Genomic DNA, 24,568 nt, shown 5'->3' with positions numbered 1-24,568 from the left:
TGCCCACACATGTTGAGTTACAGGTTAACATTATTTCGGGTAAAGGGCGTATATATTTAGTTATGATATGCAGTAAGTTTCCAGAATACTTTAGATAGCAAAACCATATCATATCCTAACAACCTTGGTAGCATCTGTAGTTGGTGTTTGTTGAAAATTTGTGACAGCATCAGCTGTGATACTGTCAGTCCTATTAACCCAATCATCTGTGGTCTGGTTCAGCTTTGTATCCATGCATGTTGTGGGTCATTGGAGATAAGCTGGTGTCTGCGGTTGTGTGGCAGTGATTACTTTATTGACAGTTTAGTGGGGAAATGGACAGTACATTAGGAAGATTAACTAGGTTAGCTGAAAAATAGTTGGAGGAGGGATGATATTGTGATCCAGCTCAGGTATTTTTTTTTAACTGAAGAGATTATTAAACCTGTTAAATAGAATGGAAGCAATCTTTCATTTATATGTTGAATTAAGGTTTTTTTTTGTTTTTTTGTACATTGCCTCCTTGAACAGTTCTCAATTAATCACACTGTTCCCCTGAAATTGATATCTAACTGCAATGTTTTGCAAAAAAGCAACTTCCTTGTGGATTGAGACATTCAATGTCTGCTGTGTACATTCGGTATTTAATCAAAGCTACATAATGACATAACATGAAGTGGCCTTGAATGACTGATTTTACTGTGAAAAATGTAGTCTTTCAATTAAAATTTAATTTGATTATATCCCTTTTAGAAAACTACCTAGAACCAGGTGAACTTGCTTCATGAGGTGAGTTTTGAAAATACAAGTGGTTAAAGTGAAGGTCAACATGGCACCCCTGAACACCCACTCAGGTTTTTCTTTCCCATAGTTCAAGCTTCATGGCTTCACCTGAACCATATATATGACCCATGAGAGTCCTTTCAGAAAACTTCAACTCTGAAGAACCGTAGTGTTTTGTTTTAGATATAGTTTGTAACGTGTGCACTTAAAGGAATCGTATTGCCTGACCATTGATGTCCATAGAGCTCTGCCATTAGTATTCTGTATATTGGAACTGAGACATGAGTTTTTTAAGTTTTAAACATTTGAAGTTTTAAACAGCCTAATGAAAGAAAAACAATCAGATGTAATAATCTAAACATGCTTGAAATTTTAGCTAAACAAAAATGACCATATCGTAATTCAAAAATGGTAAAACTGTAGAAAAGTGGAATAACATTTCCTATCTATCAGACTTGGTGTCACTCTGTCAGTATTGCACGTAGATTCTTAAAATCCCTGCAATGCAGAAGCAGGCCTTTCAGCCCATTAAGTCTTCATTGACTCTCCAAAAGAGCAAGTTCCGCAGACCCTATCCCCATAACCCTACATATTTACCCTGCTAATCCCGCTAACCTACACATTTTGAGGCACTAAGGGGCAATTTAGCATGGCCAATCAACTTCACCTGCACATTTTTGGACTGTGGGAGAAAACTGAGCACCTGGAGGAAACCCAAGTGGACACGGGAAAATGTGCAAACTCCACACGGACAACAGTAATGAGGCAGTAGTGCTAACATCTGTGCCACAATGTCGCCCTCCTTCACCTGTGCCCACAATTTCCTTATACTTTTACCAAATGAGTTTTAATTTCACGTTCATAACAAGTACAAATCAGAAATTTGTAGCTGTTGAAAGTGATTGAAATGTATTCTCTTTAAGTAGAAACCAAACTTCTCAGCGTAAAATGGTTTCATAAAACCTTCCCTCTGCCAGTTGTCACAAACTCAAATATCTGATAGTCAAAGTAAAATTTCTAATGTAAAACAATAGAAAATTACATATTAAATTAATAATATTAGACAAACATAAAACTGTCTATTTTTGTTTCTTTGACCTCCATTACTTTTTTTTATTGAGAAGCTTTAGCTTATTTCAGAAGGCTCTACATGAGTTGATTTTTCCTGAGCCATCACACTGTCAGCTGAAGGGAATTATTAATCAAGCTCATGCTTGCAATTCCCAAGATGTGGAAAACTTCCATTCTTCATTCGGTAACACCTGAGAAAGGAGCAGCGCTCTGAAAGCTTGTGATTCCTAATAAATATGTTGGACTTTAGCCTGGTGTTGTGAGACTCCTTACATTGCTGTTAAGGCTGGCATTTATGACTTGGCCCTCATTGTCCCCTGAAAAGGTGGTGGTGAGTCAGCTTCAAACTTGAGCTTCTCTGCAGGCCTCTTGGACATTGGTCCCAACCTATTACACCTTGTATGTCAGATTTTCTTAGCATTTCTTTTTGACTGCTTACAGGCATCAGGTATGCATTACTACTTTAAAGAAAATTTGAACTCCTTTCAAAAGATGCGTCTGCTTGGAAGCATCCATTTCTTTGTAATTGCAACTTCAATAGCACTGTTGGTTATCACATTTCATGAAGTAACCTATGCTAAATGTTTATTAATCTTGGTAGTTTGCTGTCCATCCCAGCTTTCTCGACAATGTCTTTCCACATATTGAAGTTCGCTGTAACCCTGGTTCATAATGATATTTTGTGCAGTGCTCACTTAATATATATTTACTGCTAATGTATCTTGATGCCTTTATCTTGGCATCTTGTATGAGCCAGAGTGTGTGGATTATTTTCATTGCGACCTATTAATTTGAAGTTGTGGTTATATTAGACTTGGAATGACGACATTCAGCATATTAAGGAAGATGTGTTTAAATAAGAACAGGCAGAGCAGCAAATTTGCTAAATGTTTACTTAACATCATTTTTGAATTGCTCCTGCCATAATAAGGCAAAAAGTGGTTCATTTCATACTAGGACTATTTGAGATCAGAGTGTTCAGTAAGTTTAGATCATAAATTAAATTGGATTTAGTTTGGCAGCAACTATATTTGTATTTCTGTTGACGAGTAAACAGGATATTGGGTTATTAGAATTGCTTTTATAACTTCATTATTTTTCTTGTATATACTTTTAGAAAGTTATCTTCCTTAAATCATGCTTCAGGAAGAAATTAAGATTTTATAAAGGACTACATTATTGGGGGCATTAACAGTGAAAGTGTAAGAGGAAGAGATGCGACAAATTGCTCTTCCTGTTTTCTTTGTACCCCCTCGAACAGCTGAGCCACCAAAAGATCCATGTCACAGGACTCCCATCTCTCCACGTCTTTGAAAAAGGACATGCAGCCTTTGTCTGAGTCCCCAAGGTTTTTTAAAATCTCAAACCATTAAGACTTGAAAGGAAGGTTGTGGCACCCGTTGTCTTGGTAGATGAGCAGACTCAAATTGGCTAGCCTGGGTTATGAAATGCAGATGGCCTTGGTAAACACTTTTTGACTTAGCTGTCGAACAGAGTCTCCCTGAGTCCTATCCTAATTGGGGACCTACACGTGAAGGTATTGGGCACTATATGTGCACTTTGCATTTGTTTTCACTAAGGAAGAAGATACTGCTTAGGTCATAGTGAAAGAGGAGGCATCCGTGACATTGGATGGGATAAAAATTGAGAAAGAGAAGGTAATGCATAGGCCGGCTGTACTTAAGATTGATGTCACCAGGACCAGAAGTATGGCAATTGTGAAGGCATTGACCAAAATCTTCCCAACCTTTTGAGATACGGACTTGGTGCTAGAGGACTGGAGAGTTACAAATATAAAAAGCCCTTGTCCCAAAGAAGGATGTAAGAATAAACTCTGCAATTACTGCCCAATCAGATTATCCTTGGTGATGGGAAAACTTATAAAAGTGATAATCTGGGACAAAATTAACAATCATTTGGACATGAGTGGATAATTAAGGAGAGAGCTCAGATTTGTTAGCAATACATAATGTTAACCAACTTGATTGATTTTTTTTGATGATGCAACAGAGTAAATTGATGAGGGCTATATGGTTAATCTGATGGACTGCCAAAAGGTATTTGCAAATGCCACATTGATGTTAGCCTGTGGAATAAAAGGGAAAGTGTGTGAATGGATGCAAAGTTTGCTGAGTGACAGGGAACAGAGTAGTGGTGAGTGGTTGTTTTTCAGACTGGAGTCAAGTATATGGTGGACTTCCCCTGGAGTTGGTATGAAGATTCCTACTTTTGTTGATGAATATTAATGACTTAGCCTGAAGTGTACAGGGCACAATTTCAACATTTTCAGATGGAATTTTGAAACTTAGAAGCATTGCAAGGAGGGTTGTGATAGACTTCAAAGGGACTGGTGCAAGGAACTGACATGACTGCTTAAGTTTAATGTAGAGAAGTGTAAAATAATAGTTTTGGCCAAAGGAAAAAGACGCTATAAAATAAAGGACTCAATTCTAAAGTGAAGACAGGAACAAAAAGACCTGCAGATGTATGTGCACACATCATTGAGAAAGTGGCTAAAAATGCACTTGTGATGCTAGGCTTTCCAAATAGAGGCATTGAGTGCAAAAGCAAGAAAGTTCTGATGAACCTTTATAAAACATTGACTTGACCTCATTTGGGGAATTGTGTCCAATTCTGGGTACTATCCTGTAGGAAGGTAATAAAGTGGTTCCTATATTCAAGAAAGGGAATAGGGATAGCCCAGGAAATTACCGACCTGTGAGTCTAACTTCAGTGGTTGGTAAGTTGATGGAGAAGATTCTGAGGGACAGGATTTATGAACATTTAGAGAAGTTTAGTATGCTCAGTAGTAGTCAGCACGGCTTTGTCAAAGGCAGATCGTGCCTTACGAGCCTGGTTGAGTTCTTTGAAAATGTGAGTAAACACATTGATGAAGGAAGAGCAGTAGATGTGGTTTATATGGACTTCAGCAAGGCGTTCGATAAGGTCCCCCATGCAAGACTTGAGAAAGTGAGATGGCATGGGATCCAAGGGGCTGTTGCCTTGTGGATCCAGAACTGGCTTGCCCACAGAAGGCAGAGAGTGGTTGTAGATGGGTCTTTTTCTGCATGGAGGTCGGTCACCAGTGGAGTGCCCCAGGGATCTGTTCTGGGACCCTTGCTGTTTGTAATTTTCATAAATGATCTGGATGAGGAAGTGGAGGGTTGGGTTGGTAAGTTTGCTGATGACATGAAGGTTGGTGGTGTTGTGGATAGTTTGAAGGGATGTCAGAAGTTGCAGCATGACATAGATAGGATGCAAGCCTGGGTGGAGAAGTGGCAGATGGACTTCAACCCGGATAAATGGTAGTGGTCCATTTTGGCAGGTCAAATGGGATGAAGGAGTATAATATCAAAGGTAAGACTCTTAGCAGTGTAGAGGATCAGAAGGACCTTGGGGTCCGGGTCCATATGACTCTTAAATCGGCCTCACAGGTAGAGGATGTGGTTAAAGAAGGTGTATGGTGTACTGGCCTTCATCAAGCGAGGGATTGAGTTTAGGAGTCGGGAGATAATGCTGCAGCTTTATAAGACCCTTGTCAGACCCCTCTTGGAGTACTGTGCTCAGTTCTGGTCACCTCATTACAGGAGGGGTGTGGAAGCTATTGAAAGGGTGCAGAGGAGACTTATAAGGATTTTGCCTGGATTGGGTGGCATTCCTTATGAGAATAGGTTGAGGGAGCTCGGACTTTTCTCCTTGGAGAGACAAAGGGTGAGAGGTGACCTGATAGAAGTGTATAAGATGTTGAGAGGCATAGATCGGGTGAATACTCGGAGGCTTTTCCCCAGGGCTGAAATGGTTGCTACGAGAGGACACAGGTTTAAGGTGCTGGGGAGTAGGTACAGAGGAGATATCAGGGCTAAGTTTTTTCACTCAGTGGGTAGTGGGTGAGCGGAATCGGCTGCTGTCGGTGATGGTGGAGGCAAATTCGATCGGGTCTTTTAAGAGACTTCTGGATGAGTACATGGGACTTAATAGGATTGAGGGTTATAGGTAAGCCTAGTAGGTAGAGATATCATCGGTGCAACTTGTGGGTCGAAGAGCCTGTTTGCACTGTAGTTTTTCTATGTTCTGTGTTCCAAGGCATTAAAGGGGGTACAGACAAGATTTAGGAGAGTGATTCCAAGGATGAGAAACTTCAGTTACGGCATAGATTAAAGAAGCTTGGATTGTTTTCCTGAGTGAAAAGAAGATTGAAAGAAGGTTTAATAGAAGTGTTCAAAATCATTGGGGATCTAGATGGAGTAGATAGGGAGAAAACGTTCCCCCGATTGAAAAGTCGAAAACTAGAGGACATTGCCTTTGGTTCTCTTGCCATTCACTGTAAACCAATGTGAGAAAAAACGTTCTGTGTCAGAAATTGGTGGATTCATAGAATACCTACATTGCAGAAGGAGGCCATTTGGTTCAGCACTGATTTTCTGACAGAGTATCTTACCCAGGCCCTTTTCCCGTAATCCCACATATTTACCATCCATCCAACCTGCATATTTTTAGACTGTGGGAGGAAAGCAGAGCAACGGGAGGAAGCTCACGCAGGCAAGGGGAGAATGTATAAAATCCATACAGATCATCACCCAGGGCACGAATTAAACAGATCCCTGGCGCTGTCAGGCAGCGGTGCTGACCATTGTGCCGCTCTACTTGTGGTGGAGGTCAACTCAATTATGTCTTTCAAAAGAAAATTGGATGAGAAAAACAATATGACTATTGCGAAAGAGGGGTACTAGCTAAATTGCTCTTCTAGAGAGTTGGCACGAGCTGGAAGAGCCGAATGGCCGTCTGTGTTGTAATCATTGTATGATTCAGTGATTCTTCGGTTTTGCCTCAACTTTGAAGGACTTTGGAATGTTTTGTTACTTAAATGTGCTATATAAATGCAAATTGTTGTCCTGAAGTAGAAAGAGTATAAAGATTGATCAGCAGTGTGACAAGCTAAAAGCTCCTAAAGATGCAATACATGGTATGTCAGCTATGTAGACAGGAAGATAATATGGGTTTCAGTACTCTTGGATAGCCTTACAGCAGCTACAAATCTGGAGCCTGAGAGGAAACAAAAAAATGATAGCAAGATGAACACTTGAACAACTGTACTCTCATTTCTTTTCCTGTTGCTCCATAGTTGGAAGCAAACATCTTGAGAATTACCAGGGCATTGCTTCATGGGGCAAAAACCAAAATATACTGTGCTGTAGTTTTTCTATGTTTCTGTGTTAATCATTCTTGGACATTAAGAAACAGCCTTCATCATTCACGTATTACTTCCTATTGCAAGAAAATGGGCACCTGGCCTGTTCCCAGGCCTGTATTGATATAATGCTTAAACAGTTTGTTAGGATGCATCTGAAATCAGTTTCAACCTAATGTGATTCATCCACAGTTTTCTTCTCCTTATTGGAGAAAATATTTTATTTATTGATATACTTTCATCAGCCATCGTCAAATCATTGTAATGGCTTTCATGACTGGATGAGGTTGAAGATTTAGTCTTTGGGAAATTGTTGGCAAATAGTTTTTTTTAGCGACATGAATCATTTGAGTGCCTTTGCCTGAAAGTTATCGAGGAAAAATTGAATTTCTCTTTTAAATGTCTAGAACAAAGAAGAGAGAATGCGTATTAATGTGTTCAATACTTTCACAATAGTTCAAGAACGAGACATCGGCAACGGTCCCACAGCCGAAGCAGTGAACGATCAAGCCGCAGACGAAGCTACAGCCGCAGCAGATCGCGAGATAGGGAAAGACGTAAAGGCAGAGACAAAGGGCGAGAAAGGGACCGGGAGAAAGAAAAACAAAGGGAATCACGGTGCGATAAAGGGTAAGAAATAATTGTAGGCTATCATGGTTTTCGATTTAAAATGGTCTTGTTAGGTAATGTATATAGACTATTGTTCTATTGTTTATCATCAGATATTCCTCACTCAGAAGTATTTGCAAAAATAGTTTATTCACATACTTGTTTAGTGTTGCGTGTAGAAATTGATGGTATTGCATGTTAAACTGTTTTGATTATATCTGTACAAATCTGAGCTGCACAGTTCAAATGGTTTGTGGAGCATTAATATATATGTGGTTAAATGTAGCAATTTTATTTTTGCTACCAGCTTCACCTTCATGTCACAAGTTTCCAAGCCATTGTGTTACAATCTGCTTGATAATACTGTGTATGCCTGATAGGTCACTGCAGGAATTCATCAGGTTGATATTCTAGGCCCAACCATCTTCAGAAGCTATGTCAATGAACTTTCCTCCTTCGTAAGTAGGGGATGTTTGTTGATTGCACATTTGCAAAGCAGTGTGTTCACATGCAACAAGACCAGGACAATATCTATGTTTGAGATGACAAATAACAGGTAACATTTGTGGCTCACAAGTGCCAGTCAATGGCTATCTCCATCAAGAGAGAATCTAACTATCTCCTCTTGACATTCAATGGCATTACCATCAGTAAATTCCCCTCTATCAATAGCTTGGGGATTACCGTTCACCAGAAATTGAACTGAGCCAGCCGTTTAAATGCTGTGGCTACAAGAGCACTTCAGAGGCTGGAATGTCTACGGAGAGTAAATGACCACCTGACTCCCAAAGCCTGCCCATCATCTACAAGACACAAGTCAGGGGTGTGGTGGAATGCTCTCCACTTGCATGGGTGAGCGCAGCTCCAATAACATTCATGAAACTCAACAGCATCCATAAAAGGTCAGCACCCCTTTTACTACCTTAAATATTTACTTCCTTCACCATCGACACACAGTGACAGTAACGTGCATTATTTACAAGATGTTCTGCAATAATTCACCAAGGCTTCTTTGGCAGTACCTTCCACACCCAAAACCTTGAACACTCAAAAGTACAAGGGCAGCCCAAACATGGGAAAACCACCACCACCTGCAAATTCCCCTCCAAGACACACACCATCTTGACTTGGAACTCCTTCACTGTCACTGGATCAAACCCCCTTTCTAGCAGCATTGTGGATGCAGCTATATCACATGGAGTTCAATAGTTTGAGATGGCAGCTCACCATCATCTTTGGAAGGGTATTCAGTGATGGGCAATAATCGCTGGCCTAGCCAGCGATACCCACATCTCGTGCATGAATGAAAACAACTTGTCACTTGGAAAACATTTTTCATGAATCTTTGTATTTTTCTGCACATGATGTGGTTTGGAAGAAAACAGGCAGATGTAAGGCAATATAAATTAAATAGTACAATTTTAAATGGGGCGCAGGGAGAAAGAGACTTAGAAGTTTACACTCACAAATCATTGAAGTTGAGAAGCATTTTAAAAAATCATATGAGATCCTTGATTTTATTAATAGACATGATGTGGAGATGCCTGCGTTGGACTGGGGTAAATCACAGTAAGAAGTCTCACAACATCATGTTAAAGTCCTTTATTTGGTAGCAAAAGCCACTAGCTGCTTCGTCAGGTGAGTGGGGAGTTCTGATCGCAAACAGGACATATAAAGGCACACACTCAGTTTACAGAATACTGATTAGAATGCAAGTCTTTACAGCTAACCAAGTCTTAAAGGTGCAGACAATGTGAGAGGAGATAGTATTAAGCATAGGTTAAAGAGATGCGTATTGCCTCCAGATAGGACAGTAAGTGAGATATTGCAAGTTAATAAGTGAGATGTTGGTATTGTGAGACTTCTTACTTTATTAATAGAGGCAGTGTTGGCAAAATCAAGAAAATTATGCTGTACATTCAGAAATCAATTGTTAAGTTTCAGCTGGTTACATGCCGAATTATGAGCACTACACACCAGGAAGGTTATCAGAACCTCTCGGAGGATGTAGAATCAGGCCGTCAGTTATGTGGAGAGATTAGTGCGGATAGATTTATTCTTACAGCGAGAAAATTAAGGGAAGATTTAATAGAGGTTTTCAAAATAATGAGGGGTCTTGTGTCGTTTGGGACTTTTTCCACTGATGGGAGGGCCGGGAACCAAATAATGGGCAAAAATCCAGTTGGGAAATTAAATATGTTTATTTATGCAGTGAGTTATTATCTGGAATGAAGTACTTGAAAGGGTTATGGATGCTGATTCAGTCAGAACTTTCAAAAAAGGAATTTGATGTATAATTGAACATTACCAATTTGCAGGACGATTGTGAAAACAGCCATTGCAGATGCAATGAGTCCAGTAGTTTTCTTCTCTATTAAATAATGCTGTGTGTAATGATTTCCTTCTGTCATTTTGCAAAATGTTCAACCATATTGTTAAGAAAACAAAAGTTTTAAGGGATTTATACTTAGAAATAAGGCATAGTTTTAAGTGAGTTTAATTTAACGTTTCTGTATAAGGAAGGGAAAGAACTATCATAAAAGCAAATTATTGCAGATGCTGGAATCTGAAACAAAAACAGAAAATGCTGGAAAATCTCAGCAGTTCAACAGCATCTTTGGACCGAAAACAGAGCGAACCTTGAGAGTCTGAATGACTCTTTTCCAGAGCCCAGTTAAAAACTATAGTTAGATTCATGCTGGACAAAAGTGTTTGTATGCACAGGGATTGGTTTCAATTCCAACTGTTCTCCTGTTGTGCTTAGAGAGGGTACAGAGTGAAGAGTACACCAACAGAAGCATGTGGGTGCTGCTTCACAACTGGAGGCCCTTTTAAGATAGGAAGGCATTTAACTTTAGTTTTTTGCTGAATTTATTTGAAGTTGAAGATAAGTGCCAGAAGAAGCTGGACATCACAAGGGTGCTACAAAGAGGCAGACTTCCTGAAGAACCGGATGCAGCCCATATAATGGGGGAATTGGGACAGAAAGAATGCCTTAAGACTGAAGTTAAGAACACAGAGAACAAAGTACCTTTCAGAGGAGAATTCAAGGAAAGCAGACAAAGTGTTGTGAGTGAAAGAGATAGTTGCAGTAACCAGAATTCAAGTGGGAAAGCAGACCTGAGAGGCAAATCAAAAGCTTGATGCCATCTTAAGGGAGCCTGGGAATTGATAGTGGAGTTGTAAAACCCAGTTACAAGAATTGTTGTTAAAAGTGGAGCAGAAGTTTTGTTTGAAAGACTAATTGGAAAAATTTGGATTGAATTTTGGGATGCAAACTGCGAATGGAAAGCTTTGATTTGATTTATAATTGTCACATGTATTAACATACAGTGAAAAGTATTGTTTCTTGCATGCAATACAGATAAAGCATACCATTCATAGAGAAGGAAACGAGACAGTGCAGAATGTAGTGTTGCAGTCGTGCCTAAGGTATAGAGAAAGAACAGCTTAATGCAAGGTAAGTCCACTTAAAAGCCTGACATCAGCAGGGAAGAATCTGTTCTTGAGTAGGTTGGTAGTGACCTCAGACTTTTGTATCTTTTTCCTGACGGAAGAAGGTGGAAGAGAGAATGTTCAGGGTGCATAGTGTCCTTAATTATGCTGGCTGCTTTGCTAAGGCAGTGATAAGTGTAGACAGAGTCAATGAGTGGGAGATTGGTTTGCGTGATGGATTGGGCTACATTCACGACCTTTTGTAGTTCTTTCTAGTCTTGGGCAGAGAAGGAGCCATACCAAGCTGTGATACAGCCAGAAAGAATGCTTTCTATGGTGCATCTGTAAATGTTGATGAGAGTCGTAGTTAACATGCCAAATTTCCTTAGCCTTCTGAGAAAGTAGAGGCATTGATGGGCTTTCTCAACTGAAGTGTCGGCATAGGGGGACCAGGACAGGTTATTGGTGATCTGGACACCCAAAAACTTGAAGCTTTCAACCCTTTCCACTTTGTTTCTATTGATGTAGACAGGGGAATGTTTTCCTTTACACCTCTTGAACTCGATGACAATCTCCTTCGTTTTGTTGACATTGAGGGAGAGATTATTGTTGCTCTACCAGCTCACCAGATTGTCTGTCTCATTCCTGTACTCTGTCTTGTCATTGTTTGAGATCTGATGCACTTTAGTGGTGTCGTTAGCAAACTTGAAAATTGAGTTGAGGAGAATTTATCCACACAGTCATAGTGTATAAGTATAGTAGGGGGCTGAGAATACAGCCTTGTGGGGCACGGGTGTTGAGGATGATTATGGAGGAGGTGTTGTTGCTTATCCTTACTGATCGTGGTCTGTGAGTTAGGAAGTTAAAGATCAAGTCACAGAGGGAGGTGCCAAGACCTAAGCCATGGAGTTTGGAGATGAGTTTTGAGGGAATAATGATGTTGAAGGCTGAGCTGTGCCAATAAATAGGAGTCTGACATAGGTGTCCTTGTTATCTAGGTTTTCCAAGGTTGAGTGTAGTGCCAGGGAAGTGGCGTCTGCTGTGGACCTATTGTGGCAATAGGCAAACTGTAGTGTATCCAGCTAGTCCAGGAGGCTAGAATTGATTGGTGCCATGACGAGCCTTTTGAATCACCTCATCATGATGGATGTCAGAGCCACCAGCCAATAGTCATTAAGGCACACTGCTTGGTTTTTCTTAGCAGATGCATTGTTGTGAAAGAAGATTTAAAGTGTGTTTTTTTTGGGGTGTGGAGTTTGGAAATTCTCATGACAGTCGTTTGGAGGGGATTTTAGGGAGAAATTCATAGCCATTTGCTTGGGTTCAGAATGAAGAGGGTATTTGACTATGGCCAACCTGCATGCTCGAATTGTTCGGGACCAGTTTAGAAACTCCACAATATATTATGAAGTTAGCCGAGATCCCAACTATTTTTGATTTTTGCATTAATATGAGCATAAGGCACTTTGCTCCAGATATGATTGAACTTTTTTATTAAAACAAACTTCATTTGACAACTTGGTTCAAATATAGCAAAAAAAATTAGTATAACAGTTACCAGTCGAAATACTTAAACAGAGCAAGGTATAATTCTTAACTGCTTGCTATTTCTGTTAGTTTCAATTTAAGCAATATCCTCACAGATGTAAATTCCTCTTAAGAATCAGTTAGCAAGACACATAGGCTAGTGTGAATTCCTAGTCCTCCAGCCTTTTAACCCCTCTGGACAGAGGCACAGAGAGACACCTGTCTTGTGACACTCAGACAACAGCCTCTAAAGGAAGACCTGTTATCTCTCAGTTGTACTGCAGTGAGAAAGGGAGGGATAAAACGTCTCTTGCCTTTTGCAAAACTGTAGAGAGATACATATTTTCTAGCAGGTCCTCAGACTTCAATTTCCAGAGAGAGAGAAGGAAAAGAGCTATTGCTTTTTTTCAAATTCAAACAACAGCTGCCTGATTTTTTTTCTCTCTCGCTCAGTAAGCCTAGCTCCACCCACTCATGATTTTCTTCCTGCCAACCTAAACAAATCGTACTCTGAAACTCCAGGGAACAACTCTAAGAATAACAATAATACACAAGCCCAGATTAAAGCAAACACTCCATTAATTAGGAGCACTTAACCTTCTGCATGTCCAACATGTGAGCTGCCGTTGTGGACAATTCGGCATCGTTGGACAGAGTTGAAGTATAAACACAATCTTCACCAGAAACATGATATGAAATACACTTCTTATAGGCACAACATCATCACAATTGGGACTGTGTTCTATAGTAGTTTATGGTGTACTTTGTAATCTGAGTTAATCTTAAAATCTGTGTATATTTGCTAACCTGAGTAAGGGCAGGGCTGGGGAGTAAAGGAATATTGCAGCATAATCCAGCCTTTCATGCTTAATGCATTTTTTTTTCTTGTTAAAACTAATTAGCAGTGTTGAGACTCTGCTCCTCCACATTTTCTGAAGGAAAGTAAAAGTCATGGTCTTTTGAGCCAGGATTCCATTCTGGGATCTCTCCGTCTACACCAACTTGGATGGTAACAATATGATTTGGATGCTGAAGTTTGGTAAACCATGCATAAATTGCATTAACAAACCTTCCTGAATGTTTTTTAAAGAAATAATTTAGGAATGAGCAGTGTTTAAACTGTTTTAAACTCATAACAGGCACTTGCCAGAAACAGCAGCCTCTAAATAAGTATTTATGGGACATCGGGAATGTACAAGAGCTAGACTGAACAAAGATGATTACTTGATATGTTTATGGGCAATAATTGAACAGTTTTTTGCTTTTAAATTATTTAAATACTTGGAAACCACCCAAAGAAAGCCTACAGTCATGTCGGGAAAAATGGACCTGTGTCCTGACAGCTTAAATACCTCTAATTTCCTTTCCAAATCAACAGATACTTGTCTGAATTTAGCTGATTTTTCCTTGCTGTTTATAGTAAACTATGAGAAGCCATTCTAATAACTCAAAACCAAGAAATATTATATGATTATATTACTCAAAATTGAATTCATTTGTTTGTGAAGAATACATGATAGTAGTTCAGATCAGAAATTGATGTGATGATTAATGTGTTTTATATCTGTTAAGATGTACAGAGACAAGTTGGAATTAAAATTTCAGTGCATGCCTTACGCTGTTACTGATCTGCATTTTGTTGTTTTTGACGGGGTGTTTTCTAAACAAATAATACTCAGAAATTTTCAGTCTGATAGCATGTTAAACTCTATCAACCTGTCTCTTTTTGAATACTCTTGCCCTCCCACACCCCCCACAGCCCACACATCCCTCCCATCCCCCCTTCCTTCACAAGCTCCCCCCCCCCATCCCATGATGCAGGAAGTTATTATGTTAATTTTACATCATTAGCATACAGGTTACAGAGTTCTGCAGCATGAAGCATGCATAGAACCTCTTTTAAGTGTCTGCTCAGATCAAAGCGAGCTTATGTGATTTCTGTTGTCTGACACCAAGCTGTGTGGTGTTGTTTTCATTAAACATTTATCACACTTCCAATGTGACAGCAGGCAACTTTGTGCTTGAGTAACGCGTTTTCATGCAAAATTTATTGAAAAAGACGACACATTGTAAAGAGATCTTGTCGCCTTTCACTAGAGGCAAAAGGGTAAATTGTTGGAAAGAAGGAAGTATGCCTTTGACATGGCACAATCATTGTTTCATTTGACAGGGTCACATGAAAACAATAGAAGTGTTAAATACCATGTTTACTTTTGATATGTAGGTATGTGCAATAGAGCATCGACACCTATTTGAAACAATTAGAATGAAATGCACCCATACATATCTTATGAAAGTTTGTTTCAGTTATTTCTGTGATATGGTATCCTACCATGTGATGCAGTATATATATGAAATTTGTAATTTTTCCTGGTCCTGATCTGGTGAACAAAACTTTCTTTTATATTTTAGTCTCTTATCTATACGATTGAAAATAAAGAGAGATTATTGAATTCTGATATGGAGGAGGAAGATGAGGAAGAGGCAAATTGGAGACGTGCTTGCAATTAAGAAATGAAAATGGGAGAACTTGCATTTTTTTAAAAGTGTTGTCAAAGAAGTGAATTTTTTTGCTTTAATTTCACTTTTTTGGTTTTATGGTCATTTTTTCAGACTCCTTAAAGTATGTTTGACATATGACTATCTACTTAAAAGGGAGGCTGAGTACTAAATGAGTACTTTACATCAATCTTTATAGAAGAGATTGTTGTTAGAAGGTTTAGCAATGTTTGTTGGGATTAAGTTGGACACAGAGGCAATATTTTAAAGGTCTGTAGTACTCAAAATTAGAAAAGTCATCCAGTTCAGATGGAATCCATCCTGAATTACTGAAGGTAGCAATGATGGAAGGGATTGTGTTGCAGCAGCAACACCCTTCCTCTGCAACCAAAACTCTGGGTTCATGCCCCTTATTGCATCTTTGTAAAAACTTGATGTCATTCACCTGACGAAGGGCAAGCCCTGAAAGCTTGTGAGTTTACTATCAAATAAATTGGTTGGACTTAAACCTGGTGTTGTCAGACTTCTTACTGTGTTTACCCCAGTCCAACGCCGGCATCTCCACTTCACGCCCCTTTCCAGCAATTGATGGCCTTAGATGATGCATTCTTAATATGGCCAAACAGGCTGACTATCAGCCTGTAAATGCTTCAATACATCCAATGACGGGCATTAAGAGCAGGAGTTTTCTGGTCAGCCATATGACACAAGGCAATGGCACACTATAATAGTATTTTTGCCAAGTCTAATGGGAGTCAGTGGTCACCATCACCTCTTTATGGCATGATGTCTGAAGGAGGAGGAGTAATGGTGGAATTTTTGAATCCTCCTTAGACATGGTAGATTGCAAATGTTATGGCCCTGTTCAAAAAAAAAGTAGCAATTAGAAGCCAAACAAACTAACGCCAGTGGAGGGGAAGATAGGACCATAGAGTAGCAACAGGCCATTCAGCCCTATGAGCCAGATCCACCATTCATTAATCATGATCTGTATCTTAACTCCATCAGCTGCTTTGGCTGCACATCCTTTTATAACCTTGTCCAGCAAAAAATCTGTTGATTTTATTGAGTTACAATCTTTCGTGGGTTTTGTGGGTGTAGCTTTACGAAGCTCTAGCTCCCTGCTGTCAGGGAAGAAATTCCAGTTACTTGACTCAAACAGTGAAGGGATGGCAATATATATTCAAGTCTGGGTGTTGGGGAACTTGCGGGTGATAGTGGTCCAATGCACCTGCTGTCCTAGTACTTCTAAGGGATCGTGAGTTTTGAAAGTATTGTCAAAGAAGCCATGCAAATTATTGATGTACACACTGCAGCGGATGGTAGAAGGTATAAATGGTTAAGGTGATGGGTGGGGTGCCAGTCAAATGGACTGCATTGTCCTGGGTGGCCGCAAGAGTATCACTGGAGCTGTTCTTATCCAGACAAGTGGAAAGTATTCCAACATACTCCTGACTTGTGCTTTGAATGTGGTGGACAGGCTTTGGGGGAATCCAGATGTGAGCCATTGCCACAGTATACCCAACTCCTGATCTGTCCTTGCAGTCACATTTATATGACTGATCAAGTTAGTTTTTGGTCAATGGTAACCCGCAGGGTGGTGTTAGTGGGGAATTCAGCAATGGTGATGCAATTGCATGCCAAGCAGAAGTATTGGGATTACGATCGATTTTTATTCTAGATCAATATTGGGATTACTGTCCTTGAAGGATTTTAAAGCTTGCTTCCTGGTATTTTTTTTGTGTGGAACTTTGATTTGCCATATGATTGGCTCTATCTTGGATCATAATGGCTAGCTGCTTTCTCAAACATCCCATTACCTTTTCCAGTCTCTGAAATGCCTCTTACAAAAGCACCTAAGAGGCAATAAAACATTTTCACTCTCCTTCTGTGTTCATTTCTTTTATGATTGAGTCCTCAGCCCTGCACCAACCTCCCTCACCTTCAAACTCCCCCAGGAACCCGGGTGATTCACACTTGTTGAAAAATGTGATCAGTGAGCTTCATCATATAAAGTTCAATACAATTGATATTCAATTAACACATGATGCTGTTATTGATATAATTAAGTGGGTTTGCATAGGGATCTAGGGTACAGAGCATCTTTTCCAATGAAGAATGTGAGAAGGAGAGATCTGAGCAGGTCAAATGCTGGCCTGGAAGAATGGGGGCAAGTGCCATCACTGTTGGAGGCTGAAATTGGGGAGTGGAAATTAATCACGTCAAGGGAAAAAGCAATGTGAAGGTCGTGGCTGGAATTCTCCCAAAAAAATTCTAAGCATTGAATTTGCGTGAAAACTGGAGTAAATCACATTGGTTTTTTCAGTGTGTTTTCTGAAATAAATCTCCCACGCTGTGTGCACAGCAGAGACCACTAGCGTGGTTATTATTTAAAAACCGGAGGGTGGGACCTATTCCCACTAAAGAGGGTGAAATCAGCATGATAAGCGGGACCCCACACATGCTCACACCTCTGGAAGATCACTAAAATATCCTCCCAGCATTGATCGCTGGCCTCAACCCCCCACAGACATTGCTAACCTCTCGCTCTTGCTACCCCCCCGCCTCTCACCACCACCCCTATCCCCTTTGGACATTGCTGGTCACTCACCCCACCTTCCATCTCCCATGTGGCCATGGATGGCGGAGGCATGTTGGAGACACTGCTGGCCATGGTTAGGACTCTTGTTGGCATTCAGGAGACACAACAGGCCTTGGCTGTTAGCCTCAACAACTTAGCCGAGTCTCCGAGGGCTAACGTTGAGGGTCTCCAGAGATTGGCTAGCTCACAGAATGCTATAGTGGAGGAGCACCAGTGCTTGGCCCAGTCTCAGGCCAGGGTTGAGGGATCACAATCCATGGGACAGATGCTTCTGGGCCTCCAGGACTAGCAGAACCAGCTGACGCCAGAGCTTCTGGAGCTCAGGCCAGCTATCCTGGCATCCCAAGGATTGTCCCCAGGATCTCTGGGCACCCAAAGGGAGGAGGAAGGGCTCGAGCCCATGCTGGGACTTTCTACCCAGGAGACTCCGGATGTCACAAGACCTTCCGATTCCCTCTTCCTCACACTGGGGCATTTCAGGGCCAGCTAGATGAACAGGGTAGTACAGAAATGGTGTCATCCATAAGTTGGCTGGGGTCCTCCAAGTCTCGGCTGCCGAGGGCATCACAGACAACAGGGCATGTATCACAGCTGCTCACCTCCACCTCCAGTGTGCATCCTGGGAGATCACCTAGAAAAAGCAGTAGGCCACACAAGATTAGAAAGTTGTAGTTTCACAAAAAGGACATGGGTGAAGGTTACCAGTAGTCAATATTTTTGACTAAACAAATAAACTAAATCAAATTAATTGAGGGACAAATTAAACAGGGCATCCCTCAAAAAGACGGGAATCACTTGGAACTAAGGACAAAGTAAAACATAAACTTAAAATGTGATTAAAGGGGTTGATAACATATCCCAGCCCCGAGGTGCCTAACAATCACAGAAGGCATCAACAGTGCTCTCGGACACCGCACGCTCCTTTAGGGACATCCAGCCGCGAATGTAGCCATGGTAGGGCAGATGACCCCCTCAGATGAGTGTTCCCCAATTCCATGCATCAAGGCACAGACTACTGTGCTGCGCAGTATTCAGCCAAATGTTATAGACTGCCTGCCCTACTTTCCCCATCATCCACCGGACCCGTAGTCGAGCAAAACCCCCTGTCATGCTCTCCCGCCTTAGAGAGTTTTCATCATCCTCCAGCCTTGCTATCAGTGCCAGCCGAGGCCCATTAACTGGTTGTGATGTTTCATGGAGTTGAGTTGGTGGGATGAGAGGTTGTGGGAGGGTGGGGGGGATGAGAGAGGGTGTGGGAAATGAGAAAGAGTATGGTGGGAGGAGAAAGGGTATGGTAGCGGGGAGAGGATGAGAGGGCTGAGTGAGGGTAGGGGAGATGCGAGAGGGGGAGGGTGGGAGAAAGAGATAGGAGAGTGTGTGGGAGGAAGATGGAAAAGAAGGTAGGTTGTGGGGGGATATGAGAGTGGTGGGTGAGCTGCGAGAAGATATGGAGGAGATGAGAGAGAAAGTGGGGGGGGGGGGAGGGAGGGTGGGTGGGGGGGAGGGAGACGGGGGAGGGAGGGTGGGGTGGGGGGGAGGGAGACGGGGGAGGGAGGGTGGGGTGGGGGGGAGGGAGACGGGGGAGGGAGGGTGGGGTGGGGGGGAGGGAGACGGGGGAGGGAGGGTGGGGTGGGGGGGAGGGAGACGGGGGAGGGAGGGTGGGGTGGGGGAGGGGAGACAGGGGAGGGGAGACGGGGGAGGGAGGGTGGGGTGGGGGAGGGGAGGCGGCGGCGGGGGGAGAGGAGGGGGGAGGTGGGGGGGGGAGGGTACGAGTAAGGATGTGGTGCCTGCAGTGGCTCAAAGAACAAAGAAAATTACAGGCAGGACATCCACTTTGGCCTGTCACCCCTCGTCCTCGTCTCGCCATTGCTGCGCGATGTTGTGCAGGACGAAGATAACAATGATGATACAGGATACCTGCACAGGATCATACTGCGGGGCACCACCAAAATGGTCCCATTCTGGAATGGAACTGCATCTTGAACAGGCCTATGCACCGCTCTACTATGGACTGGGTGGCAGTGTGAGCCTCATTATCAGAGGTCTCAGTCTCAGGCCTCCATACTGGCGTCAGCAGCCATGATCTCAGCGGGTAGCCCTTGTCCCCCATGAACCATCTGGCTGCCTGGGCTGGCCTTCAAAGAGCCCAAGAAGTCTGACTGCTTTAGCACTGGGTGGACACTCACTGGGTAGTGTGCTCAAACCTGCATGCTGATCATTTGCTGGTCACAGACCAGCTGGACACTAAAGGAGTGGAACCCCTTGTGGTTGATGAATGGTTGCTGCTCACCTTGCAGTGACCACAGAGTGATGTATGTCCTGTCCACTGCCCCTGGACATGGGGCATCCCTGCAATGGCCATAAAACCTGCAGCCCGGGCCTCCTGCTAAGCATGCCCAACATCAGAATTGATGTATTGTCCTGCCTGGAGGCACAACGCATCTGACCTGGTGAACACATCTGTGAACGGAGGCCTAAGAGACTCCACAAAGGTTACACTGGGTGCTTGAAATGACCTTGATGTGTAGAAGTTGAGGGTTGCTGTCACCTTAATTTCTACTGGGAGCGGGTGGCTGCCCCTCCCCTCAGATGCCAGGTATGCGAGCATCTCACGCAAGTGCCGGACCGTGTCCTTGGATAGGCGGAGCTGGCGATGGCACATAATCTCTGACATGACATCCTGGTCTGGTACCGCCTCGGCCTCCGCATTCTCCTCCTCCTGGCCACCCTTTCAGGAGACTGTTCTCCCACCTTCTGGCCTTTATTGACAGCCTCCAGCCTGCCTTCCTGACGGCTTTCCACTGCCTACTTCTGTGGTGGTCTGCTCATGCCCTCACCTCCTGAGCCGCTATCTCCTCAGCCTGCCACTACAATGGCCAGCTCAAAATTAATGAGTCTGAGATCCATTCTGCAAATTGGGGTTAGAGAGAGAGAGATTGATAGATTCATGTCATTGCTTGCATCTACTTGCCCCCCAAATCTATCATTTGGGTCCAGTACTCCCACTTGTGGATGCTGATAACACCACACAATCTGTGGCGCAATGCATTACCTGATTAGGTTGTCTACCATTGGCACTGTGATCATGACTGGCAGTGAGAGCAGTGCAGGTTGGTGTCCTGGCATGGCCATTGTACCCCTTGAGCCATTGCCATGAGTGCAACTACAAGGTTCCCTTACAGGCATGTGTTGCAGATGAGGGACATGGGACATGGAACGACTCCTAATTATCACAAGGTGGGTTCCCATTCACTGCAGAGTGCATGCAGAATGAGTGTCGATGTTCACCAGAGCACTCCTGCTTGGAGCACCAGCTCCTTGAACTGATTAGCCCTCAAGCAGCACATGGTGCACTCTTTCCCCGCCCCCCCCCCAAAAGAAAACCCAGCACTCAGTACAGTCCCTCACCACACCCCACAGCCAGAACAATGGAACAGCACAGTGGCTGCAGAAAGCAGCCTGGCCAGCACTCTGTGAAGAGCCCACCCCACAGGGCCAGGACACAGCATCTGAAGATTTTCAGAAAGCTTGCCACAGTGAGTAGCAAATCTCCAGGCCCTGCCTTCAACCTCCCCAGCACTCCAAGGGCTGCAGCTCCATAAAACTTACCTCCTTACTCGTGTTAAACGCTGCCATGCCAATTCCCAACTTTTATATGGCAATTGTAAACCGCACCTGAGTGACATCACTCCAGAGAGTTGGGAAACGCTAACAACGGCAGAAATTGTTGTTGTGGACCCGCTAATCAGATCGTAATGTATGCAAATGCACGCAAGTATCAGTTACGCTGATTTTTAGCGTGCCTCCGTTGGTGCTAAAAAAACTTGGGTTGGGAGATGCTATTGAGCAGGAATGCATGCATGAATCCTGCGAATTGGCTGACGTGAGAATCTCCTAGCCTGCTGCGCTAAAAAAATCAGTGCAAAGGGATGGGAGAATCACTCCCCAATATTTCTGTGAAGTGTGGCAATATAGTATTAGTTACTTTGGATATACAATTCAGGTTAAAAAGAACAAAGAACAACCCAGCACGGGAAACAGGCCCTTCGGCCCAACGAGCCCGTGCCGCCGCATCACCCTACACCTATTTTACCCTGCATGTCTACGAATGGGACCCTACTCAGTCAGATTCAGGGAAGAAATAGTGTCAATTTGGTGGAAACCGATTAGCCTAAGAGCACATCTTTGGGGTGTGGGAGGAAACCGGAGCGTTTTGTTCTTTTTTTTTTGGCTATTGTTCTTTTCCAGCCACTTCCCCCGGGCGCCAACAACAAATCCAAAGAATTGGGGATTTAGGCCGCCAGTAAGTCTCTCAACCTCCGGTCCGAGGTGTTGGTATTTGAGGCACTTTTCCTGCCACGGTTCTAGAAGATTGAGGGATAAAAATACTTTAAATTTAAAGCTCATCAGCTTACTCTGTTGTGTTTAACCCAGTTGGTAATAACTACTTGGTTGGTTTGAAATATGGTCTGCAAAAGTCCTGGTTTCAGCTCAAGTTGAGAGGTCAGTTTGGGGCCAGTGGGATAAGAGCCTTACTGACACGCATTAACTTTTAACACCAAAACCTCCCTATCTTTGTTCAAGCTTGTGTCTTGCTTTGCGCTTAGTGGGAATGATGAGACCAGTTTGTGGGAATGGGCAACAGCCGGAGACCCAATCCAAGCTTTAATCACATCTTTTTGACTCTCAATTATGTTGGATCCTATTGGCCATGTACTGACATTCCCAATTCTAGTGTTAGCAGTAGAGAACCCAGAGCAGATTCTTGCACGATGCAACTCTCCGTGATGTTAAATTTATTATTTTTCACGATCATATTTTGTTTTATGTCACTAAACCGGTTTTGATCCGACATGCAATCAGAGTACTTTTTTATTTTAGTGAAGATTCCATACTGAATTTGCCTGATTGTAAACTTTGCAATTTGTGTAGTAATTAGCTAGTTCAGTCTGTTTTCCTTAAATGCATAACACTAATTTAATTCATGACATGGTTGTTCTTAAAGATCTAAATTGGTGCAGTCAGAGAATCATAATTAAATTAAAAAACCCAGCACAACAGGTGATGAGTGTTTCAAGTGAGAATTCCCTCAATTGTTCAGTGAGCAGTGCTAGCGCTGCTGCCTCACAGTGCCAGGGACCCAGGTTTGATTTCCAGCTTGGATCATTGTCTATGCGGAATCTGCACGTTCTCCCCATGTCTGCATGGATTTCCTCTGGGTTCTCTGGTTCCCTTCCACAATCTGAAAGATGTGCTGGTTAGGTGCATTGGTCATGATGAATTCCCCCTTACTGTATCTGAGCGGGTGCCAGAGTATGGCGACTAGGAGATTTTCACAGTAACTTAATTGCAGTGTTAATGTAAGCCTACTTGTGACTAATAAATAAAGAAACAAGTGTATCACATCTATAACGCTATCTTTGCTAAGGCTGGCTGACAGCATAGCCCCACCAATTGAACTAGTGAGTTTTAATTAATTTACAAGTTTAGTTCCTGGGTTCCCATAAACATGCATGCATCTCATGCTGTCTGAATGAGACATTCCACTTGTCAGATTTGATAATGGTGTCCTGTTCAGTTCCTGGGATTGTAACTCCATGGTTCAGTTTTTGGAACTCTATCTAACTTGGTTGACCCTCAGTAAGGATGTAGGTGATACCACTGCAATTAGACCGCGTTTCATATGCCTGGGGATAGAAAATCAGTTGCTATACTTATTTGTAGCCACTACGACTGTTGGATTTGTTTCTGTGGTGAACTGTCGTAATGGAAAATGGGATTATTGATTAATTCATTTACAGTCACTAACCAGACTCATGCACTTGGAACACCTGTTCCAGCCAAGTACTAGAGGATCAACCTTCAGCATGAGTCAAAGTCTTCAGGAGGACTGATAGGAGAAGGACATTGGCAGGAGGAATGCACTTAATTAGAAAAACAAAGATGCAGATAGTTATGGAAAAGGATTGAGCACTTCTCTTTCTAGTATACATTCCATGAAATTGAAGTATTTCTATCGGCTGGCATAATAAACTAGTTTATTCATGACCAAAGTTCGAAAACTTAACATCTCGAATAATGTTGATTGAATCACTTGATATTTCAAAGGCCTCAAGTTAATTAATGGTGAAACAATTCTAATTAACTCATATTTGCTAGCACCAACTGTTTATGACATATAATGGTATGCTGTATATATTTCTATGTAATAAATAAACATGCATGCATCTCATGCTGCCTGAATGAGACATTTGTTAGTGGCTCATCCATTCCACTTGTCAGATTTGATAGTGGCCTCCTGTTATTAAAAATTGGGAGAAAAATTGAACTGGATCACGTTAATTTTGATCAGAGCAATGCTGCATGAGTTTTTGAGAGCTGCAAAAATCCAGTTAGTGTGAGCTGTAATCTCTTTACAGCCTAAGAATAGTCATGATACTGTTTAGATCCCCTGGAGACTCTGTGCTGCAAAGATGAATAGTTCACCAACGATAATAATCCTACACAAAATGAAAAGAATAATTTGGTCTGCTAATGCACAAACAAGTAGAAGCCGCTGGGAGCTTTTGGACTATGCTTATAACTGACTGCTAGATATTGAGTTGACCCTTTATTGTTCAGCATTAAATTATTTTGTCAAATTAATATGGGCAGCAATTTTATTTAGCAATGTGATTTGTTTCACTGAAAATAAGATGGTACTAAGACTTATTTAACTTAATATTTCCCATTTTGACATTTTTTTTATTGCCAATTCTCTCTCATTCTCAATCCTCTTTTCCTGGGATTCCATGGTTAACTTCTGGTATCTCATCCAAGTGTAAATTATTGTTTTGGAAGCCTTCACAATGGATATTGAATGGGCTTTTGACTAC

At 42.2% G+C, this 24,568-nt stretch overlaps 1 protein-coding gene across 3 annotated transcripts in view; it reads left to right on the top strand.

Annotated features, from left to right (window-relative positions):
- rsrc1 (arginine/serine-rich coiled-coil 1) overlaps nucleotides 1-24,568 on the top strand; it is a 401,286-nt gene that overhangs the window by 72,753 nt on the left and 303,965 nt on the right. For 2 of the 3 annotated variants that reach the window (XM_080185515.1, XM_080185513.1), the window contains one exon: nucleotides 7,478-7,651. In XM_080185515.1, the coding sequence (XP_080041641.1) occupies nucleotides 7,478-7,651 (174 nt within the window). The remainder of the gene's footprint in view (nucleotides 1-7,477; nucleotides 7,652-24,568) is intronic. The other variant, XM_080185516.1, reaches the window with a different exon arrangement.

Source organism: Carcharhinus amblyrhynchos, chromosome 3 (assembly GCF_965287045.1).
Source record: "Carcharhinus amblyrhynchos chromosome 3, sCarAmb.v2.hapA, whole genome shotgun sequence".
NCBI lineage: Eukaryota > Metazoa > Chordata > Chondrichthyes > Carcharhiniformes > Carcharhinidae > Carcharhinus > Carcharhinus amblyrhynchos.
Note: the sequence above shows the minus strand (reverse complement) of the source record. Positions and strands in the feature narration are given on the sequence as shown.